Here is a 20736-nt window from a genome sequence, read left to right as displayed (position 1 = left end):
CTTTTAAAACATGTGTGTCTGCTGGATTAGTACAGAAGAAAGACTAACAAAGACGTTTCTGATTTTTTGTGTGTTTCGATGATATTGCGCGGTTAAAGTTACTGTCTGGTGGCTTTTTATTAGTTGTATGTTTTGTACGTTAGGAAATTATGATAATTGTCCAAATCCCAGTTTATTTTATTTATTATAAATTCACTTTAACACGTGACACATCGCCCCGGAAAAGAGGCACAAATTAGCGTGTCCACCTCGGTGTCATGTTTCCATCAGCGCCTCTCAGAGCTGGAGCCGATAAATACCCGTGACTACTGCAGAGTCATCTGTCCCGGGAATGACTGCCGATCAAAACCTAACCCTAACCCTAAGACAAAAGCCACATGTTAGTGGGTTTTTTGTAAATGGGCTTTATGGTAGAGAGGAATAGATGCTGACAGCACAGACACAGATGCACACACATGGACATATACAGAGGGGACTAAAGTCTGGCGACTGGCTGATGTGGCGGTTTGCCTCTGAGCCCTGGTGGGAGGGCTTAAGTCGGCATGGTGGGCTTCATGAGATATAAGCACAAACAGAGCACACCAACAAAGCACTTGGCAGTGCTTCGGCCCATCTTTCTCCATCATTTTCAGCTTCATTTGTATTAGAGTTTGTGTCTTTGACCCTGAAATCGAGGCTCCCACTCTGACATTGTTCCATTAGGCTTCGACATGCATCAACAAATTAAAAAACGATTTTGGATTCTCCATCGGAGCACCATTAGGATATGTCATGTCTTTCCCTTTGTTAGCAGTGCCATGATTGTGAGTCATTCCAGGATTTGCGTCTAATGTTTTGGACATATGGACGAGTCAGACTGCTGGCAGGCACTGACACGGAAATGTCTGTTGCAGATATTAGGTTATGGTTTATTAAATTGTGTTGCATTTGTACAATTATGAATTAAACTGTGGCCTCTAGTTTGAGGGCAGTAAAATGTAATGTTTAGTGGCAGCGCGTTGGAATTGGTTCAAGGTTGACATGGTGGTAGAAGTTGGATGAATGATGGTAAAGGACTGAATGCTACACAAACAAATCCCAGAGGCACATGTGCTATCGATGGATAGAACCGTAATCACGGATGTGATTTCAGATCAATAAGGTTTCAGGTTCTGTTAAATGTGCCGCCTCCAGACAGATCAAATATCATCAACCACTGCTGCATGAACATCAAATCTGCAGAAAACACAATAGTTATAATAAAGCTCATTTCCGCAAGATTAATGACTAATAATTACATGTGCAATTAATCAAATAGTAATTAGTAACCTGTAGCCTTTGCAGACCTCCCTGGCTGTCATTTGGGTTCACACAGGATATCTTAGGGAAAGTAACTGCTTCCTTGTCATTCGTTTTCCTATGAAAGTCCCTCCACATGTGTCAATTTTCCCCTAATTACATACATACAGTATTTTCAAAATAAACGTCTGTCTGCACAGGTTTAGGCAAAAAAGCTACTTGGTTAATATTGGTGTTTTGGTTAAAATAACTATACAGAATCAAGTTATAGAAGTAAACAAGTTACATGACAAATCAATGTTGACTTCTCGCAGGGTATTAACGGACTCCTGGGTGAAGGATTGGTTTTTGTTTGTCCAATCCGCTCGCCCTGAAGGGTTATTAACGGTCTTTTTACTTCCTAGTTCACTATTCGTGGATTGATTTTGTGGGATATCTCCAAATTACATCGCATTATTTATCGTAGGTATATCTAAAAATGTTCAGGCCTGGCGTCATAGTCGTATATTTATCTACAGGGACATAGAAAGTTTACGGTTGTAATGATTTACAGTCACATAATGCAGAACTACTTTCTTATTTTGTATTATTTATTGAACAATATTCAGTATTCCTCGTGTCTGTATCGTATATCAGGGCCAGGAGCAGCCGGGATTGACAGGGATGGATGAAAGAGTAGGATGACATAACCGGAGAGGAGAGGAGGGATCAGAGGACGCAGACGGAGAGAGGATTCTCCAGCGATTGCCTCACAGCCCTGAGCTTTAGACTTTTCACGTGAGCGGAGTGCAGACTGCTGATGGCGGATAAAACCTGTATTTATGCAGGGCTGCCGTGCTACAGTAAGCATGCTCTCTTGTCTGGTCACGGTCCTTTCCTTTATTACCCGGATGGCTTTATTCACCTATTACCATCCTGAATATATTGAAGTGACTGGGCCTTTTGTTTTCGATGGTTCATTTATTTTTTTCTCATCTTCTTCTTTGATATTCTCTCTTCCACCTGTAGCAGGTTCACTGCTGCTGCTGCGTGGCCTCCTCAGGTTTCTGGTCATCTGAGGTGAACTAAAGCTGTTTGGTGGTTTCGGCTGAAACACAAGTGGTATCAAAGCTTTGCTGTCACGGCCACTGGACTGTGCAAACCACCTCATTCTAACTTTTTTAGTCTGTACGTGACAAATTGCCTTATGTCCCAGTGTGTGTTCTATATTGTGTGTTCTATAGTATGAAAATTGTACAGCACTGTGGTCGATATGTGTTATATTGTATACTCAAAAATGGGAAAATTAGAGCTTTGGCAATTTCTTAGAAGTCAATGACTATGGCTCACAAAACAAAAACAAATCTTTTTTATACAACCAGGTGAAAATTAGTTCATCAATCTGGTTTTACCAAAAACTGAAAAATTAATAGAAATGTTAAAACTCCTCGTTTAGTTTCATTTAAATGCTCTGGACCTGGACACGTGATTCTACTTCTGTTACTCTACACTCGTTCACAGAAGGAATGCATTTTATGTTTCTGGCAGCAGCCGTATAGTTGAAAAGAACAAAGCTGCACCTCCAGGAATTCAAAACTCATTCACAGAAAATCTCAGGAAAAAAACTAAACAAGAAAGAAATTGTGATGCTGTTTGATTGAAAGGTGATTTCTGAGAAGACACCAGAGTGATTTCTTTCTTCCCTTCCTGTTACTCATCTCCTCTCTCTTCTTTGACTTTGAGCAGAACACGCCTAATATTTTGCAGTCACGATGTGTTTCAGTCCCTAAGTTGTCAAAGTCAACCCGTTCTCTCTCCCAACTCATCGAATACTGATGCTGGTCTGATACTGACACACCGAGGCACCGTTTAGCTAAACAAACAAACTTTCATTCAGGGGACTTATTTTACCAAAGTTTTGTTACAAAACTTACGTACTTAACTTAACCCCACCCATGACCTTTACCTGAACCTAACCAAGTACTTTTGTTGCTTAAATCTAACCAAGTAAACCTACAGAACTAATTAAACCTACATTGGAGGTTTATTTTGAAAAGACACTATGCATGTTTTGAAAACTGGCACATTGTCCCTGGCACGTCCATGACTGAGGCAAGAAGGTTATCTGCAACATCATAGTTTGGGAGTGTGTTGTCAAAAGTGCAGAGTGAAAATGGAAACTTTCTCTACCTCGCCTCACACGTAAAAGACAACTGAATGGCATAAATACTAACTCCTATCACTGCTGTCCAAGGTATATAGTTGTCCACCAACTGTAGCTCCCTTCATCTTTGCTCTCGTTTGCCAATCTGCCTCCATCCGGCACAAACACACCTTCCACCATCCGGGTAGAAAATGAAAATCAACACGACTTAAAATCCTTTCCACCCAAAAAAAAAAAAAAAAGCTGGCTGTAACACTTTGCTCTAACATTGATTTACAGCCAGGTGGAACATTGGCAGTCAGAGCTCAGTGATCTCTGATGGAAAGGAAATATTGATGGCCACATGACTGACTAGATACAGTAAAATGCCCCCCCCCCCCCCCCCCCCCCCCCCCCTTTTTGCCAAGCTACATAAAAGATGTATAAAGAGGAAGGCAGGATCCAAGAATTCTTGAATATCAGCTCTGTTTTATTAAGCCGTGTGTGGGTGATGGCCTGGGTGCAGAGATCTCAACCTTCAGACACATTTCTAATTTTAGCCTGAGAAACTGACTCTGTAGGAGTCTCTATAAATCATGCATATGGCTACGGGTTGTCTGTGGAAAATAACTCCCATGGGATTAGACTGAGCATTTAGTTTAAAGCCAATATCAAAATAGTTTGTGCACATACAGCATATGTCTTGGTTTCTCAGTATTAGGTACACTGTACAGTCTTTTAAAATACAATGCACCTGCTCTGCCATTAAGTCTGCTTCCATGATGCTTAGAGTGTAAATCAATGTATCGGTTCATACGATAGCTTACAAAAAGTGCGTTCTCCTCCAAAACACACGTCAATTTCCGCTCGTTACATGCATACAGTCTTTGCATACAAAATAAACTTCTGTCTTCACGGGAAACAACTCAGTTAGGTCTAAGTGGCAACAAAACCACTTATTAGGAAAAGATCGTCGTTTGCGTTACAATAACTGCCGTTACTGAAGCACACGAGTTACATGACAAATGAATCAACATCCGTGTTTGTGGGACCCATGCATCGCCTAGAGTGGGCTTCTGCAGTCTTTATACTTCCTTGTTCGTGATTACGTGGATAACATACAAATTATACCAGCCTGTGTAAGTAGCCAGTAGAAACACCTCTGAATGTAATGTTGTCCAGTACAACGCCTTTAATTATGCTCTTAATAATAAACACATCACATCACTGAAATTTAAACAATATGAGCTTTGTAAAGATAGATTTCATGCTAGGACTGTTGTACTGGTCTACAACGCATCTGCCAGACTTCTAACCCACACCAAATCCTGGCACCACATCACTCCAGTCCTAAAAGACGACTAAACTACAACATCCTGGTCTTCACCTCCAAGGCCCTTCAAACCAGCATTAAATTGAGATTCTTTCAGAACCAGTTAAAGGTTCCTCACAGTAACTTTCCTGCAGAGGTCTGATTTAAATAAAGATGAATCGCGTTTATATGACCAACATTTTAAAGGATAATTCCACCTCATTACAACTCGGGTCTTATTTCTTTAGTTCTAGTCATCATTTTATGATCGCTGCTAAGAACTGTGAACGCGGTGACATTGCAATAAGGAAGTCTGACTGGGGAAGAAACATGAGCAGTCAGATGATCAGACAGAGGCTTAGCCAGATTAACTGAAGTACTTTATTTTCAGGTAAAAGAGAAACTCATCCACATATAATGTCAGTGGTATAAGGCCCCATTGCAGGAGTAAACTGTGAACGAAAACTAGAGCATGATGGATGAAAGTTAAACCAGAAAGTCTTGAAAACTGTGGTTGGGTAATCATTTTACAATTTGCACTCTTTTTCACTTCCAAATAAGTTTGTCGAACTCAAAGGTTGCTGACCTGTCTTGATTATGGCGTTTGTTTTCTGCACTATCTGACTCATATTTGTCTTTTTTCCAGATCTCACAGTTAAAGTTATTCGTTTTACCGATAAGAGTGACCAAAACTATAAAAAAATGAATCACAGAATTGTCCTTTAAAACCTCAGTTTACAAAACAAATGGAGCGCTACATTGGTTTAGGCAGAACACTGATGTTGTGCTGCATTAGCAGTAACGACAGCTTTATTGATGATTAACCACAAGTTGCTGATTTATCAGTTGATTGGCTACCATCTGACTAATCTACGCTGGACTTCATTTCTGCCTACTGATGCGTTTATTAAAGGAGGATTTGTTCTCCCAGCAGAATCCTCGTTCCAGCTTTGATTTTTTTAGGGCTCTCTCCACAAGCAGAGCTTAATCTTATCCAAGCCAAATCTAACTGTATGACCATTTACTATAAATTGTCCGATCCTTGATATTAGTGTCTGACTAAAATAATGTAAATCTGTGGGAGACAAGGGTCCTCCCAAATAACGACATTGCATCAGTTGCTACAAACAGAAATGGTTGCAGGAAGAAATGATCCAACATTTATAAAATCTTTATCCTTCATTTTTCGTTTCCAAGTAACCCACTTTCTACAGTGTGTATTTAATTGTATTGTATATTGTTTCAGTGGATTGCGATGTAAGCCTTACAATTTTTTTTTTTTTTTTACAGCTGCCAAAGCCACAGACGCTGACGAGCCAGGGTTGAGTGTGGGAGGTGCTTATATATCTGTGCGCTGCTTAACACAATGCCGGGGAAGACATTGGCAGGACTAGAGATGTTAGCTAAGAAAATGTGGCAGCCTGAACAATGTAGCAGAGGTATAAAACCTCTCACTGATTATAAATGGGAAAAAACCCTGCAAGATAGCTCTGTGGAAAAGATCATCTGTCACTGCCAAGTTTGCATAGTCTCAGCAAGTTTCCTGAACCCCCCCCCCCCAAACGAAACCCCTATTATTTGTGTCACTGCAAATGCAGAACAGAAAAAAGAAGCACGTCACTGCTTGGTCCTGTGCATTTTTTTTTTTTACTTTGAGAATGTAGAAGCAGTTACGTCAAACCAGTGCGAGGCCATTTCCACAGATAATCCATTGCTTTTTCCAAACTGTCTGTGTGGAAAGGGCCCAAATTCTACCGAGGGGCTCTAGTTATCAACAAGCCTCCATGTCGTTAACTGGCTCTCCTCAGCTGTGATGCCCGACACAGAGCCTGCACGAGAAGGGAGCTTGGCAGCGACGAGGAGGAGCCGCTGGCATGCGCCCTGCACAGCCTCGCAGGCGTGTGCATGGGAAGCACACAAACGTCCAACACACAGCCACTGGAAGAATCTCGAACTCGCAAAAACGAAGGACTTCAGAAGCACACTTTTGAACATGTGCCATGCATGTGCACGTGCGCTAATGAGGTGTGCGTTCGGCAAAAGAGCCAACACCATAAAAACCTCCCTCACTGTACCCCGCCCGCCACTCTGTTCTCTCTGTTTCCAAGGAGACTGCAGCACATCGGAATTCGGGAGAGACACTTCACGAGCAATTGTGAGGGAAAGAAAGTGAAGGAGAGCGAGAGACAGAAAGAAAGCATTAAGACAGCGACGGTGCAGAAAATAATGATATATAATTACACATGTGTATGGAGAGGGATGAAGACAGTAAGTAATAGTTAAACCACTGCAGAGCATGAGGTTGTGAATGTGCATACAGATGCTGTTTGTTTCCACGTCAAATGATATAATGATGCCATATGTGATGAGGCACGTCATGGACGGTGCATGTACTGTATGTAAGCAATCACGCGGCGCAGTGTCTATCCAATATGAAGCCCTGTGACGTTTACAGTCGCGACTCATGCAGATTTGAGACAAGAAAAGCTTCCTTACCCATAAACTCGATGCCCAAGTGATCTGTTGTTTCAAACGGGTGGTGGAAGGGGAGAGAGAGGGGGAGGGAGAGAGAGAGAAAATCAAGTTATTATTAAGAATAGTGTGCGTTAGCAGTGTGTCACAGCGGATAGCCAGATCATCACTGGCTTGTTCTTTCATGTAAACTGCTGTATCGGTATTGTATCCGCTGTCACATGGAGTCAGAAGGCACATGCTAGTAATATTACAAGAAATGACACATATACACATACACACACACAGACACGCGCTTGATCCACTGTATTTGTGAGGACCCCCAGTAATAATATTGCATTCCCTAATCCTAATCCCTACCTGACCTAAACCGGAATACTATACTTCTCTTTCAGGAAAAAGGAGATGTTTCACAACAGAGATTTCAAATAGTCATGCACAAATCTAATTTTGGCCACATTGGAATCAAAGTCTGATGACATTTTGGGGGTTTGTTTGTTCATGTTGCTGGGTCACTGTCAGTCAAATTGGATCAAAACACACCCACACAGTCCTGTTGAATCGCAGCTGATAATTTAAGTCATGAACTCTCAATATATAATACCGAAAAGTGTTTAGAAAAAATGTTCTAGAGAAATGGAAAGTATCAAAATCAGAGCTTCTTTTTTATTCAACACCTTTTATTTCAGTGTCAAAACCTGGGGCCTACATTACCCACAATGCAACGCAACTTCATGTTTTGCTAGTAGTCCACTCTAAAAGCCTAAAACACAAGGTGGTCCTCACAAAGATAGAAGTATAAGAGTACACACACAGCACAACGCTCCGTGTCCTCGATGCCTGAACAGCATCATTTTGAGAGCTTGTGTGCATTCTGCCGTGTAAAACATATAAGGGGAACAAGAGGTCGGAGGTCATTTTAGTCTAATAAGCAGCTCGCATTTCAACACTTGAGCCACAATTATATTTTTGTAGCAGTTTTACAGCCAATAATTTAAAGTGGTAGAGTGTAGTTGCTAGGTTTCTGCTGTTAAAATAAACATCTAACATAATTATGCAAATTCGACCATTGTAGTGCAATGTGGTGCAATTCCATTCATGCAAAAAATGAAGACCTTCCAGGTTAAACATTGTTTTATTATTTCTTTATTATTTTGCGACTACAGTACTGAATGAGGGAAATTTGTCGTCATTGTTTCGTCACTAAAAATCTGCGTCTGGCTTTAATAAAAAGAGAAAGAAAGAATGAAACAATTTAATTTAAATGCAGCTTTGAAGAGCTGCAGTTTTAAAACATAATCATCGCTAGAGTGACTTGGATCCCCTTGGCCCTAAAGGACTAGAAATATAACTCTCACTGACTGTAAGAAAATAATCTAGAGGAAGTGCTGATGTCAGTGGTGTCACCGCTGGCTTTTTCAGCACTGACAGTGACTTTATCTCCTGAGTGGCCCTGCCCTACATCTTAGAGTGGGTGAGCTAGTCTTTCTAATGCGAAAAGCTGTGTCCAATCTGCCCCCAATCTTATCTGGCAATGTTAGCCTGGATGTAAGCGGATCATTTTTCACTTTACCAATGACCCAGAGACCTCTCGCCACTGCCTTCTTGATTTCTCCCTTCAAAAACACCTGGGATGTGGGACAGGAGAAGATGCTACTCTCACATGAAAGCTTTTAGGAAAAAATCAAATTTCAGGTTTTTTCCTCCAAAAAATAATAAATCCAACATTGCACAAAGCAAACCAATGAAACCAAGAGCGTAGAACTTCAGGGAAGACTAAAAACTACCACAATAATAAAAATCTGAGAAAAGACAACGTAGTCTAATCCCACAAGTAAATAATACTTGTTTGTATGGAGATAAATGCCACGCCTTTTATTTGATATGTACATAAAATAGCAGAATAAAGTGAAGAATAAACCAGGGCAGCTTTGTTTTAGTCAAAAAAAGAAAAAGAAATTCCCCCCTTTAATATGTGATTGTTAGTTTACCTAAAACTAATGTCTTCCTGTGAAGACATTAGTTTATTTTGAAAAGATACTATGCATGTAACGTTTGTCACAACGACCAAAACTGACACTGGAGGGGTAAGTAGAGCGCTGTAGTTTGAAACGTAAGGCCACTGACCAAGCATCGGTATTTGACGAGCTGGCAGTGAGATTGTGATGGTCCTCAGTGTGTTGGTTAGCATGCTCAATTTAGTCGATATGTCTGCAACACAAAATGTGACTGACATAACTTTGACACTGTAACCTCTTCGCATCCTGTTAATGTTTTAAAATCATGGCCATATCTTACACATTGCACCTTTAAACCTGAAATACTAAAGCAAAACTTCAAATATTAGATGTAGTTGCCTCTTGTTTGTTATGGAATTTGTCAAGAAACATGGGTACCTGTTTGCAGGAACTAGGAGTTTCCTTTTTAAAGTACCATCCTTTGTCTTCATTTGCTGTATAGTTATGTTTATAATAACAACACAACTGCATGTATATGTGTAGCCTCTGTGACCCCGCTGACCTCGACAGAGCCAAAGGAAAACGCCAGTGTTATCGGTCCTGTGACATTCTGCAGTTTTGCAGCCCTTTAGGTAGAGCTATAAGTGCTGCTATACTGCAAGGGTTAGAAACTCAATTTCCCATGGAGCTCAATGAGTAGAGCCCAGCACTAAAGCTGCCAAGGTTAGGGATTTCATTTTCTGTGTAGCTTGGTGGGTAGAACATATATCAGCACCAGTACTGTCAGGATATGAGCTTCAGCTCCCATTGGGGCCACCCATACTCAAGATGTATGCACTCCTGCTACTGTAAACCACTTTAGATGGAAGAGCCCACCAAGTGTCATATGTTTAATACGCTCTGTGGAAACTGACGGCCTTTGAATCATTAGGTTGGCGGACAGATACCACTGGAGATGCCACATCTGAGTCCAAAAACAGGCTGGAAACTTTCCAACACTGGGAGATACATTCTCACAAAAAAAGGTTTACTAAAGAGAGGCACACAATGAGGAAGCTAGAGTTCTGACTCATGATAATGTTGAGGTGAAAGACATCAGCATTAGCATTTGCCGCTGATAACCTGGGCTGATAACCTGGGCTCAATTCTGATAGCATACAAACAATATTTACTCTAAGAGGGAGGTTTCATTGAGCAGCGGTGGAAGAAGTATTTAGACCATTTACCAAATACTATAATAACAGTAATAAGTCCTGCATTCAAATACTTCAACCCACATAACTTTATTCTGAAATGCCAGAGGAGATCTTTAAGTTTTTGAAGATGCTAAATATATCATATATCATCTGAATTATTATGGAAATTAGTATAAATGATGCACAAGAAATCGAGAATACTTCCATTTGATGAACTAGTGCAATCACTAAAACAGTCTTACGTCTTTCACTTCAATTTTTCACTTTGTGTGAACACAATGACAAAGTAGCTGCAATCAAGCTGGAACATGCAGAGAATATAAGTGACACACTTAAAACGAATGGAATAAGAAGGTTTTGTAACGTCATTTGTTATTATTACTGACATGTGCAATGCCCGTTCGGGGTGTGGCCATTCGGGGCACGTACCCTTTAAATCATCGAGAACCGCTCATCGCCTCCAGGAAGGTGAAAAAGAGTTTAGTTATAATGTTGGTATCCAGCATCCAGCAGCAAAAGTGAACTGCAGTCAATGAGCCGCGGCCGGTAAAGGCCCACTGTGGATGACACGCTCGAGTCTTCAGGTAATAATCATGTATACGATGTATTCTAGTTCAGTGCTGTTACCGCTGCTGTATATCTGACATAAAGGGGCAGTGAAGCCCACTGAAATGTCCCTGAAACCTCCAATCCTTCTCATTTGCAATCTTCTTGGCAAATGAATGACGGACCAAACAGGAACTCAGATGGAGGAACTAAGCAATCCAATGTGGCATTTTACATGAAAAGAGATACCCCGTACTGTGTGTGTGTTCTACTCTGCCGCATGAAGGGGAGGCAGGTGTGGGTGGCAGGGAGTCCTGTCACCGTATACTTCCCCTCCCTGTGGACCCACACATGGTGATGGGGATAGGCTGGGTATGTGTGTTTGTGTGTCTCTGTGTGTGTGTGTGTGTGTGTGTGTTCTCCCTGCTGACTTCCACCTCTGGAGTGAGCCTCACAGTTTGCCTGCAGGGTCCAGAACTTAGAATCCACCCAGACCACCGAACTGACGGTGGAAAAGGAGCTGATTCTGTCTAATATCCGGCAACCTCACAACGACGAATTAGCTGACCTCCACTGGCTGATTTGCAGACGACACTCATTTGAGAACGCTTCTGTATGTTTTAAATGTTGCCTTGAGTATATAATTATGAAACTACATGCACCATGATGCATCACAGTTATCAAGTTATCAAACCTTGTTAATTTAGTGAAATCCTGACATTCTTTTAACCTCGAGGTAAGAACATGAACTACACCGACGAGTCCTTCATTCCTGACTGAAACGCGTGTGTGTGGTTCTCACTGCCAGCTGGGTGTCTATTCTTCTGTGGTAAAGGCTGCGGTCACGGTTGGGGCCTTGCTGCTGTGTTAAAAATAATATTTCAAAAGTAACCGTATTGTATGACATGCAAGACATGAAAGTGAGTGAAAGAAAGAGATGACAGCTTATGAATAGAGAGAGAAACTCAAAATGAACCCTTTCAGACTCACTAATCATCTTCTGATGAAAGCTCTGACGCTGTCTGACTGAACCGCAGTCATCAACGCGATTGATTGTCTTTTTAATTGACGGATTGAGGCTGGTATCTCTGGGACTTACCAATACTGCTGCTGATTAATGTCGTTTCCATCAAGAAGGAAAATGTCAGCCTCAGTTGCTGATTATGTTTCTTTGGCACAATGAATTACATGTGGTGTGCTGCAAGGCTTAGTGCTCGCCTCGGGATATTCTGTTAGTCGCTCTACTTTTGTCTCTTCTGGGGACAAGAGGCTTTGTTTCTGGGGCTTCCGGTGTAGCCAGCGGATATCCGGGCAAAGTCTTTCGTTTCCGTGCGCTGCTCGTTGTCCGATTAAAAAACTTGAGACGAGAGACTAGAGATGGAGTTGATGGAGTTGAGAGATGATGCATACAACCGGGTTGTTTCACGAGTAGCCAGTTTACAAACTAAGTTCAAACCAATAAAAAACTAAATCATCATCAGACGATAGCGGTGGGTTCAGAGATTGCATTCAGGCCGATGCGTTTCGCCTCTTTTGCTCTCCGCATGGACTGTTTACTTGCATTCAACCTAAACCTCCTTGGACATGATTATTACTGCTCGGACTACAAACGGACGCCAGACACGCCTCCGATGTCTTGTCTTGTCCTGTTGCCTCAGGATTCTGCATGTGAATCTGTTTATAGAGAATAGGTGTCATGCATACAAGTGCTCAGCCACTATTGGGAAATTAAACACCAATGAAAAGCATATATTCATTATATTAAATACATTGCAAACAATAACCATCGTCTTCCATCCGAAACATTATACTGTAAATACAGTTGGATAAAAACAAAGCAAGTCTTGTGTAATCCAACTAGAACGAATAAGCAGATACTGTATGTAGGACATTTTAAATTATAGCCATGACATCATCATACAAAGAGCGAATAAACCCAAAATAGTCTTCAGTCTCTTGGGAGCCCCATTTGATAACATTAAAAACTCAGCATCCGACCGTTTTCACCTCAATTCACTCTTTGCATGCTGCACTCAATAAGTTGTTTCTACTTTACAAATTCTCCTGTGTTCGCCTTGTTTAACACAGATAATGTTGTGTCCTGCAGAACACACAAGCTTCATCTCTTTGACGTCCCTCCGTCAGATAAAAAAGAAATTATTCTACAGATGGGCACGAGGGAGTGATTGCATCATGTTCACATCTCAGACTGGCTGTTGGCTTAGCTCACCATGTGTCCAGAACAGAGAATACGCCGCATGCTATTTCCAATTAGTGCCCGGCACTCTTTGGAGAGCGGGAAAATAAATGTATATTTTGACAGATGGCGGATCTGAAGGAGCGGAGGGGGAAACTAAATGAGCGCCCGGCATTGTCCACCGTTCAGCCTTGATGAAATTCAATATGGATAAGTCACGCAATCACGTGATGCAACGGAGCGTCTGGGTGTCAAACTTTGTCGTTCTTCTGCTCTGCATTACAAACGGTTTTGTTGTTTACGAGGTTTTTGCAGGCGAATCGATCACAGCTTGTTTTTGTGAAGGGAAGTAAACGGAAATGTGACAACAAGCACTTAATACTGTTGCTATTATCAATACCAGCAGCATTTGTATTTAGCAGTCATAATATGAATGGACTTTAACACCAAAAGGCTTATTTGTATGTAGTAAGAAGCAAAACAATGCATTTGAAACATTTATCTCATCCCACTGACAACGCTGCAATGACTGCGGCCTCGAGGTTTGCACCCTGCGGATAAAATCCCTGATTTTACCCTCGTCTGCAAACATTTTCTTTATCAGAAAATAAGACATGCACACAACTGTCAGCAGCTAAGACAATAATAGCATTCAGCCCAAAAGTGGTTTAGCTGTTGTTCGAATTGCTCTCCTAAAAAGTGTCACGCCTGTCCTGAGCTGAGAGCAGCATCCTGTAGCACGCCACGGCCTGACAGACGAATGCCTGCGTGTGCAGCGCACAACCGTGTGTTTAAAGGAAACACAAACTATCAATTTGTCTCTGTCTTCGTTGAATTCGAATGGCATCTTTCGCTGACCCCTTTCATCATTTGCTCTCTCTCTCTCTCTCTCTCTAGAGAGAGACAACCAACAACCAAAAAAGTTACAAAATGTCACATTGCAGCATAATACTGCATATATGCTGACAATTTAATTCTCATGTATGTTTAATTTTCTGATGCTTTGGCAATACCGTTTGTAAACGTTCATGCCAATAAAGCAAAATTTGAATTGGGGAGGGAGAGAGAGAGAGAGAGAGAGAGACAGAGAGAGAGACAGAGAGAGAGACAGACAGACAGACACCACCTTCTGCAAATCAAAGGTGTGATTGGAAGGGGGTAATTATCACCAACTCTGCAGTTCTTCAAAGCTATTTTAGAATATTTAAGTTGTTTTGGTTTTGTGACACATTCACAGCTCAGCCCCAACACTCTCAGCAGCCTTGTTTGCAGCAGCTGTTTTTAGCAAGCTAATTCTGATGAACCCGCTTTTTATAAGCCCAGCACCAGACAGCAGACAGGAGAAGTTAGCAACTAGCAGGTGAAGAACATGCACGATGAGGAGGAGCTGGAAATAAAGTGAGTTTTGGACTGAGCATTAATCAGGTGGGCAGAAACATGACTCCAAATGTGAATAACGCGTTAAACAGATACAGTGTGTGAATAAGCAATTTATTATTAATATATCAGCCATGTCAAGCTGATGGGTTGAGTTGTCTAATTTGAAATAGTAGTTTAAAGATACTATGTGCACAATAAAAGAAAACATCTGTGCATTCGGGTTTAAGGATCAAACAGTGATCAGCAGTGTGGTTCAATTTGATAACTTTTTGAAAGGAGTTTGGTTGAATATACACAAACCAAACAAACAGAAAACAGTATCTTTCTGCTCTCATTCTAAATGCTTTCTCTTTCACCCTGTACCCTCTTTCACAATGGACTTTCAAAATCTCCACGTTCCTCTCGGTCTCTCGAGGATTCTGCACCGTCTTTCGTGTGAAAACCTCACTTCATCAGTGCATTAAGAGATTAACTACAGTTCAATAGAATGGCAGCTTCACAGATCCAGCGTTGACCGCACAAGTCTTCACACCCTGAAAACCATCACACTTGCCCAAATTATCATCCATGGAAGCAAATATTACCCACATCCTTGCATTACGCCCATTCATCCTCTGTGATCCAGGTGGGAGTTCAGCCCATTAGACACCAGCAAATGCACATTCACTGCTCGGTTTTTTTCTTCTGGCTTTAAGTAAAGAAAATGCAGTCTTCACCTCCATTCGACGGTAACCTCCCTCACATTATTTCCTGCTCGCCGCACAGCTTAAAGCAAAGTGACACAAAATGAGACGGAGCGGTCCGACCATACAACACTACTTTTAACCGACTTTGAGTTATTGCGTTGAAATCATTTTCTCTCTCAAATGAATTGTCTGAGGCTTTTGGTGCAGCACAAGGACGAATCTTACATTACTGATGTTGTTTTGGAGCCTTGAAGTTAAATGGGTCTGAAGTGTATTCAGAAATATGAATGTTTCTGAGAGCTGGGAGAAAAGTTATGTAAAATCTACAGTACAGTAAACGTTTTAAATGTCAAATAATGGTGGTGAGTTGGAAGTTTTAACATTTGGCTTGAGATGGGATTCAGTATTTTAGACTCGTAGTAACTGGTCCAATCTTATAATCCGTGCTGTTTAACAGGAAGAACAACTTCTGAGTCAACGTGGGAACGCCTACAGGGAGCTGTCAATCAACACCAGGGTCGCATCGCTGAGAACACATCATCTCTGGCCCTCAGGCTAAAACCTGCAAAAACACACACACACACACACACACACACACACACACACACACACACACACACACACACACACACACACACACACACACACACACACACTGCATTTGTGAGGGCTTTCTCGTCACCTTTTTTCATTCTGTAACACTTTGTACCCTTCTTATATTTTTATATTCTGCTGTTATGCATCATCAGCTTGTAATGTTCAGTGTGTTCCTGGTGTTATTCCGTGATTCGATGCAATTTATCATCTTGATGTACCCACTTTTCCTCACCAGGCCTTGTCTACTTCTACTGCAGCTTGTGCTTTTTGTGTAATTTCTTCCCAGAATGCCTTTGAAATACATCAATAAAACAGATGTGAGCTTGTTGCGTTAAGCTGCAGGCAAAAGTGTAGGTGGAAGGAGCAACAGCTCCAGTTAACCAGCAATAGAATAAAAGCAAGCGTGTTTTTCAGCTTTGGAAAGAGCACAACATGGGTCCTTTATTCAAAAAGCATAATGTAAGGTGGATGCATTGAAGCTCATGTTAAAGAATAGTAATTGATTGATTATATTCTGCAGTCAAGCGTTATTCAGTCTATCGGGTATAGGGCTACAATGATCGATGTAAACGAAGCAGCTCATGATCAACCTATAAAAATAAATTGTGTAACTGACTACTTCATTGCTTTCATTTCAATAATTTTATTTCTTGCTATATTTTACGCCCATAAGTCACCATGTACATTGCTGCTCCCTACTCTGCAATTCATCAGTATTACACATCGTTAAAACTGAATTTATAAGCTGACAATGTTGGTTTAAATACACTAACCTGAGAGCATTCAGTAAGCTTCATGATGTTGTATCACAACAATAAAACATATATCATAATGGCGTGTGAGTTTAAGGACTTCATCAGCATCCTAAAGTTTGCCCCTCCAGTGAGTAGGTTAAAGTAACATGTTCTATATGCATTATAAACATACTTATAGACTTGTTTTTCACTTAGAGCAAACAATGAACACGATGGCAGTGATTATAATGCATTGCAACTATGAGTATTATAATACATGATGATCCTTGCAGAAAATGTCAGTGAGTGACATAAAGCAGTTATGAAATGTTATGACACTTGACCTTATAAGTCATCATAAAATGCTTTATAATGTGGTATGAATATTGTTTTACAGCTTTATGAATATTTACGAGTGCTATAATCATACGGCGCTACATGCAGATTATAAAACATTAAGTATGTTTATTATACATTATAGACATGGGCGTCACACAAAATGTTAGAGACTTCACATTTTAAGAAGTACATATAGGACTGACTCCATGCAAATTGCAGAAGTGTAAAGGAGAAATTGAGCCAGCCAGACTCTAGATGAAGCAGAGGAAGGTCAGCCAGTGAATCACTGAAGCCTCTGGGGCTTTTGGAAACCAGGAGGAAGGAAGGAGAGAGACCGAGAGGAGCTTGGCTCGCCGGCAGGCTTTGCAAGGATGAATGAGTAAGAGAGGGGGAGGTAGGGAAGAGTAAACTGTTCCCAAAAGCAACGGAACGAAGAAGGCGGCAGGAGTGAGGATTATGAGAGAGAGAGAGAGAGAGAGAGAGAGAGAGAGAGGGACAGGGCATATCAAAAGGGAGTTTGGGTAGTTCTGTTAAGTGATAAGATGAGTTTTAGTAAGCAGCGCCTGGAGGGCATGGAGGTCTGACAGAGAGAGAGAAGAGAGAGGCTGGATAGAGACAGACAGAGGGCAACCCTGGACTCAGCAGGGCAGGACACTTGTCATGTAGTTAAGTCACGTAGGGTTCGAGACAGCCAGCCACCCCCCCGCCTCTCTCTTTCTGTCCATCATTCCTTGTGCTCTCTATTTCTTTACCGAGAATAAAGTCAAAATGCCACATGAATAACCAATTCCACTACTATATCTCTGATTTTGCCAGTGATTTAAATGGGTCTGGTGTTGTGCTCACGGGCGACTCCTGCTTGTGGAATCACCGAGACAATCTCTTCTAAAATCCAAACACAAATGGCAACAAGTGCAGATGAGATCAAAACATCTGTACCAGTTGATGTAAGTCAACAACTATTAAAAGTAGAGACCCTGTCCTTTTCCTGTATATTCTCTTTTCTGTGTTTGGGCATCAGCAAAGAGCCTTTGGGCCCATGTGGCGGTGTATCCCACAACCAATAACAGAGTGAAGGTGAGGATGGGAGTTTAGCAAAACGTAGCGACCAGGTGACATCGCTGGTTGGTTTCAACCAGCCGAGCTGCATAGCAGCCCTAAAAATTAAGACCTTTCTTCATCTGATGTGGCAAAAGTTATGTGCTCCTAGCAACAGATACTGCAGCTTCTGAGCAGACTGATAGTGACGGAGAAAGGGTGGCAACACTGTACGCCAGTCTGATTGGTTTAGAGAAAAACAACTCCCTCTTTCTAAAAAGTGACTTCACTGAAACCCTGAAGCCTGAACCAACTGTCCAACTATTTCATAATGATATCACAAGAATATGTACATAGTTACGTTGTGTGTTTATAATTTTTTCAGTATAAAAGGCTCAAACCAACCAGTCAAGTAGTAAATCCAGAATGATGGTGGTGCAAGAAAGGTAATCTGGGGATAGCCGGAGTTATTTTTATCTCCCCAGCAATAAAGGACTCTTGTTCCTCTTAGTGCAGTGCAGTTTAATATGGTCATGCAACCCGAGCAGTGATCCTTGATCAGTTCTCTTGTTCCCAGAGGTTTAATGACTGCAGGCCCTGGAGTAGAGCCATAGCTAGGTGGAGCAAAGGCACAGCAGCGTATCCTAATGTACCCAGACACCGTCTCCATTTAGGCTGAGCTGAGGGGGTGGAGGGATCCATAGTGCGATGAGCTCAGCCTTATAAAGAGAAAGGGAGACGGAGGAACAAGGGCAGGAGGGTTGACTGGAGGGCTGTGAGGTAGAACAGATCAGTGTAGATGAGTGGCAGTTGATTATTTTTTTGGACTAACTTTTTGGGTTATTTATCAGCGTATACTTTATGTACTCTGGTATTCATTCAAATCATTTTTATATTTTAATGCTGCAGTGAATTTTGTTGAGGGGTGCGAGCTTGTCTTTCAAGTTTGTTTTGTCAAGGCCGGTGCATATAAATAAACAGATACGGCGGCAAGTACGACATATTTATTTAAATGCTTTTATCGTCATTTTTTTGCAAATTGTTTTGAAGTGCTGTACAAATTAAGCTTCTCCTACATACCTACTATGTTTCTGTTTCACATCTCCGACACTCAGAGACACTCTCTACCAGTGTTTACAGTAAACAAATCTAAGAATAAAATGAATAAGATACATAAAACTAGTCACAGCTGGACTGTAAATGTGTAAAGTAGGTATAACGTATGGGTGCTGTATGTAGATACTGCCATCAAATACCAAAATAATACCAAATTAGTTATTGTTAGAGGTTTTTACTCAAACATCCAAATCAGACAAATGGTAAGACCTCTTTAAGATGAATTAAAAAATGCAGACTGATTCCTGCTTTTATTTATACAAGAATCATTAAAATGCTTCATTCATAAACATATTCTTTAATTAATATTTTAAGGTTTAATGTTCTCTTATTCTCTCTTTAACATCACAAAGGGAGTGGTGCGATATGGCTTTAATTATTCTCCATACATAATTCAAGCGTTCTCGTACCAGTATATAGATACTTCTGTGTTCCACAATGTAAAGGGCTGTTGGTGAGTAATAAGAAATAGAGAAAAATATGAACCAATAGGCAGTGAGAAGCATTTAAAGATGAGAAGAGTGTTTGTATAACGGGGAAAAAAGAGACAGAGACTAAATGTTCTGACACTCTGGACGCTTCTATCTGTACAGAGAAGATTTGTAGAGATGGATCTCACTGAAACTCTTATCTCTCGCCTCCCGTTGACGGACAACGACACTATCCTCAGTTGTCAACCCAAAGACCTTTAGAAAAGGAGCATTAATAAGCAATTTGGACGAGGCAATTTGGAGTAATTTTGCTCCACTGCCTCTCTCATCCAACTGCTCCATCGCAGAGGTCTGCTGGCAATTAGCACGTTTTCCACCTGCGTTCATGGCACGTTGTCATAATCGCTAAACTCACCGGAGCTGGTATTGGGAGGGCTGTCATTAGATGAGACAGCTGCTTAAATTGCTGAAGTTTTGTGCATATACACACACACACACACACACACACACACACACACACACACACACACACACATATCTGAATCAAAAGTCACACCGAAAGAAACGGCAACAGAATAAATATAGACATATAAAATGACGCAAGGCAGCAACAACCATATTTTGTTGCCCTACCTTGCATCAAGAAGTTACTGAAATAACGTAACTTAAAGCTTTTCATTGAAACAAAAATTGTAATAATGTGAACATACTATCTGCTGCTTAAATCAATGATCCCGAACAAAATGTAATGCATCTAAGTGAAGCCGAGGTTATTGCACAAAACGTTGATTTCATCTTTTCATACCGTTTGTGCATTTCTGTACATTTTCCACATTGTCATTGACTATAAAATATACTGATTTCAGCCAAGAAGTTGATGTGGAGTTGTTGAGTGCTAAAAATAAAGCTAATGTCATGTGATGTAACTTTTCAATACATGAACACATATGGTTGGATTTAATTCCACAATAAATGTGCTGCTTTTACAATACTCCACATTATGTCCTGATGCACTTTTAAAGTGTTTTAAGGTGTCCAACACATTTGAGTTGGACACCTCCTTATCTCTGAAATGAACTGCTAACACAAGGTCGAGTTTTGAGGTTGGCTGGCTAAAAGGTATTAATGACATCACACTGTTTGGCTGCGAATATTCACTCAGTCTCTCATCCAGAGCCAGCGGGACAAACATATTCAGAGCATGTTTTTTTGTGCGCTGGCTCGGCTGGACTCGCAGGTCATCCTGGTGATGTGCCATCACCCTGTTCTGTACAATGTGACACTACCAGACTACAAAGTGCTGCATCCCTCTATTACAATGTTTACAGTTTGTG

At 41.1% G+C, this 20736-nt stretch overlaps 1 protein-coding gene across 1 annotated transcript in view; it reads right to left on the bottom strand.

Annotated features, from left to right (window-relative positions):
- Window positions 1-20736, bottom strand: part of nrg3a (neuregulin 3a) — a 300683-nt gene that overhangs the window by 24052 nt on the left and 255895 nt on the right. Inside the window, exon 5 of the mRNA XM_076104198.1 lies at window positions 7209-7232. Within this exon, the coding sequence (XP_075960313.1) occupies window positions 7209-7232 (24 nt within the window). The remainder of the gene's footprint in view (window positions 1-7208; window positions 7233-20736) is intronic.

Source organism: Anarhichas minor, unplaced genomic scaffold, assembly GCF_050575085.1.
Source record: "Anarhichas minor isolate MPS153535 unplaced genomic scaffold, ASM5057508v1 ptg000029l, whole genome shotgun sequence".
NCBI classification, from domain to species: Eukaryota; Metazoa; Chordata; class Actinopteri; order Perciformes; family Anarhichadidae; genus Anarhichas; species Anarhichas minor.
The sequence above is the reverse complement of the archived record's forward strand: the minus strand, read 5'-3'. Positions and strand labels throughout refer to the sequence as shown.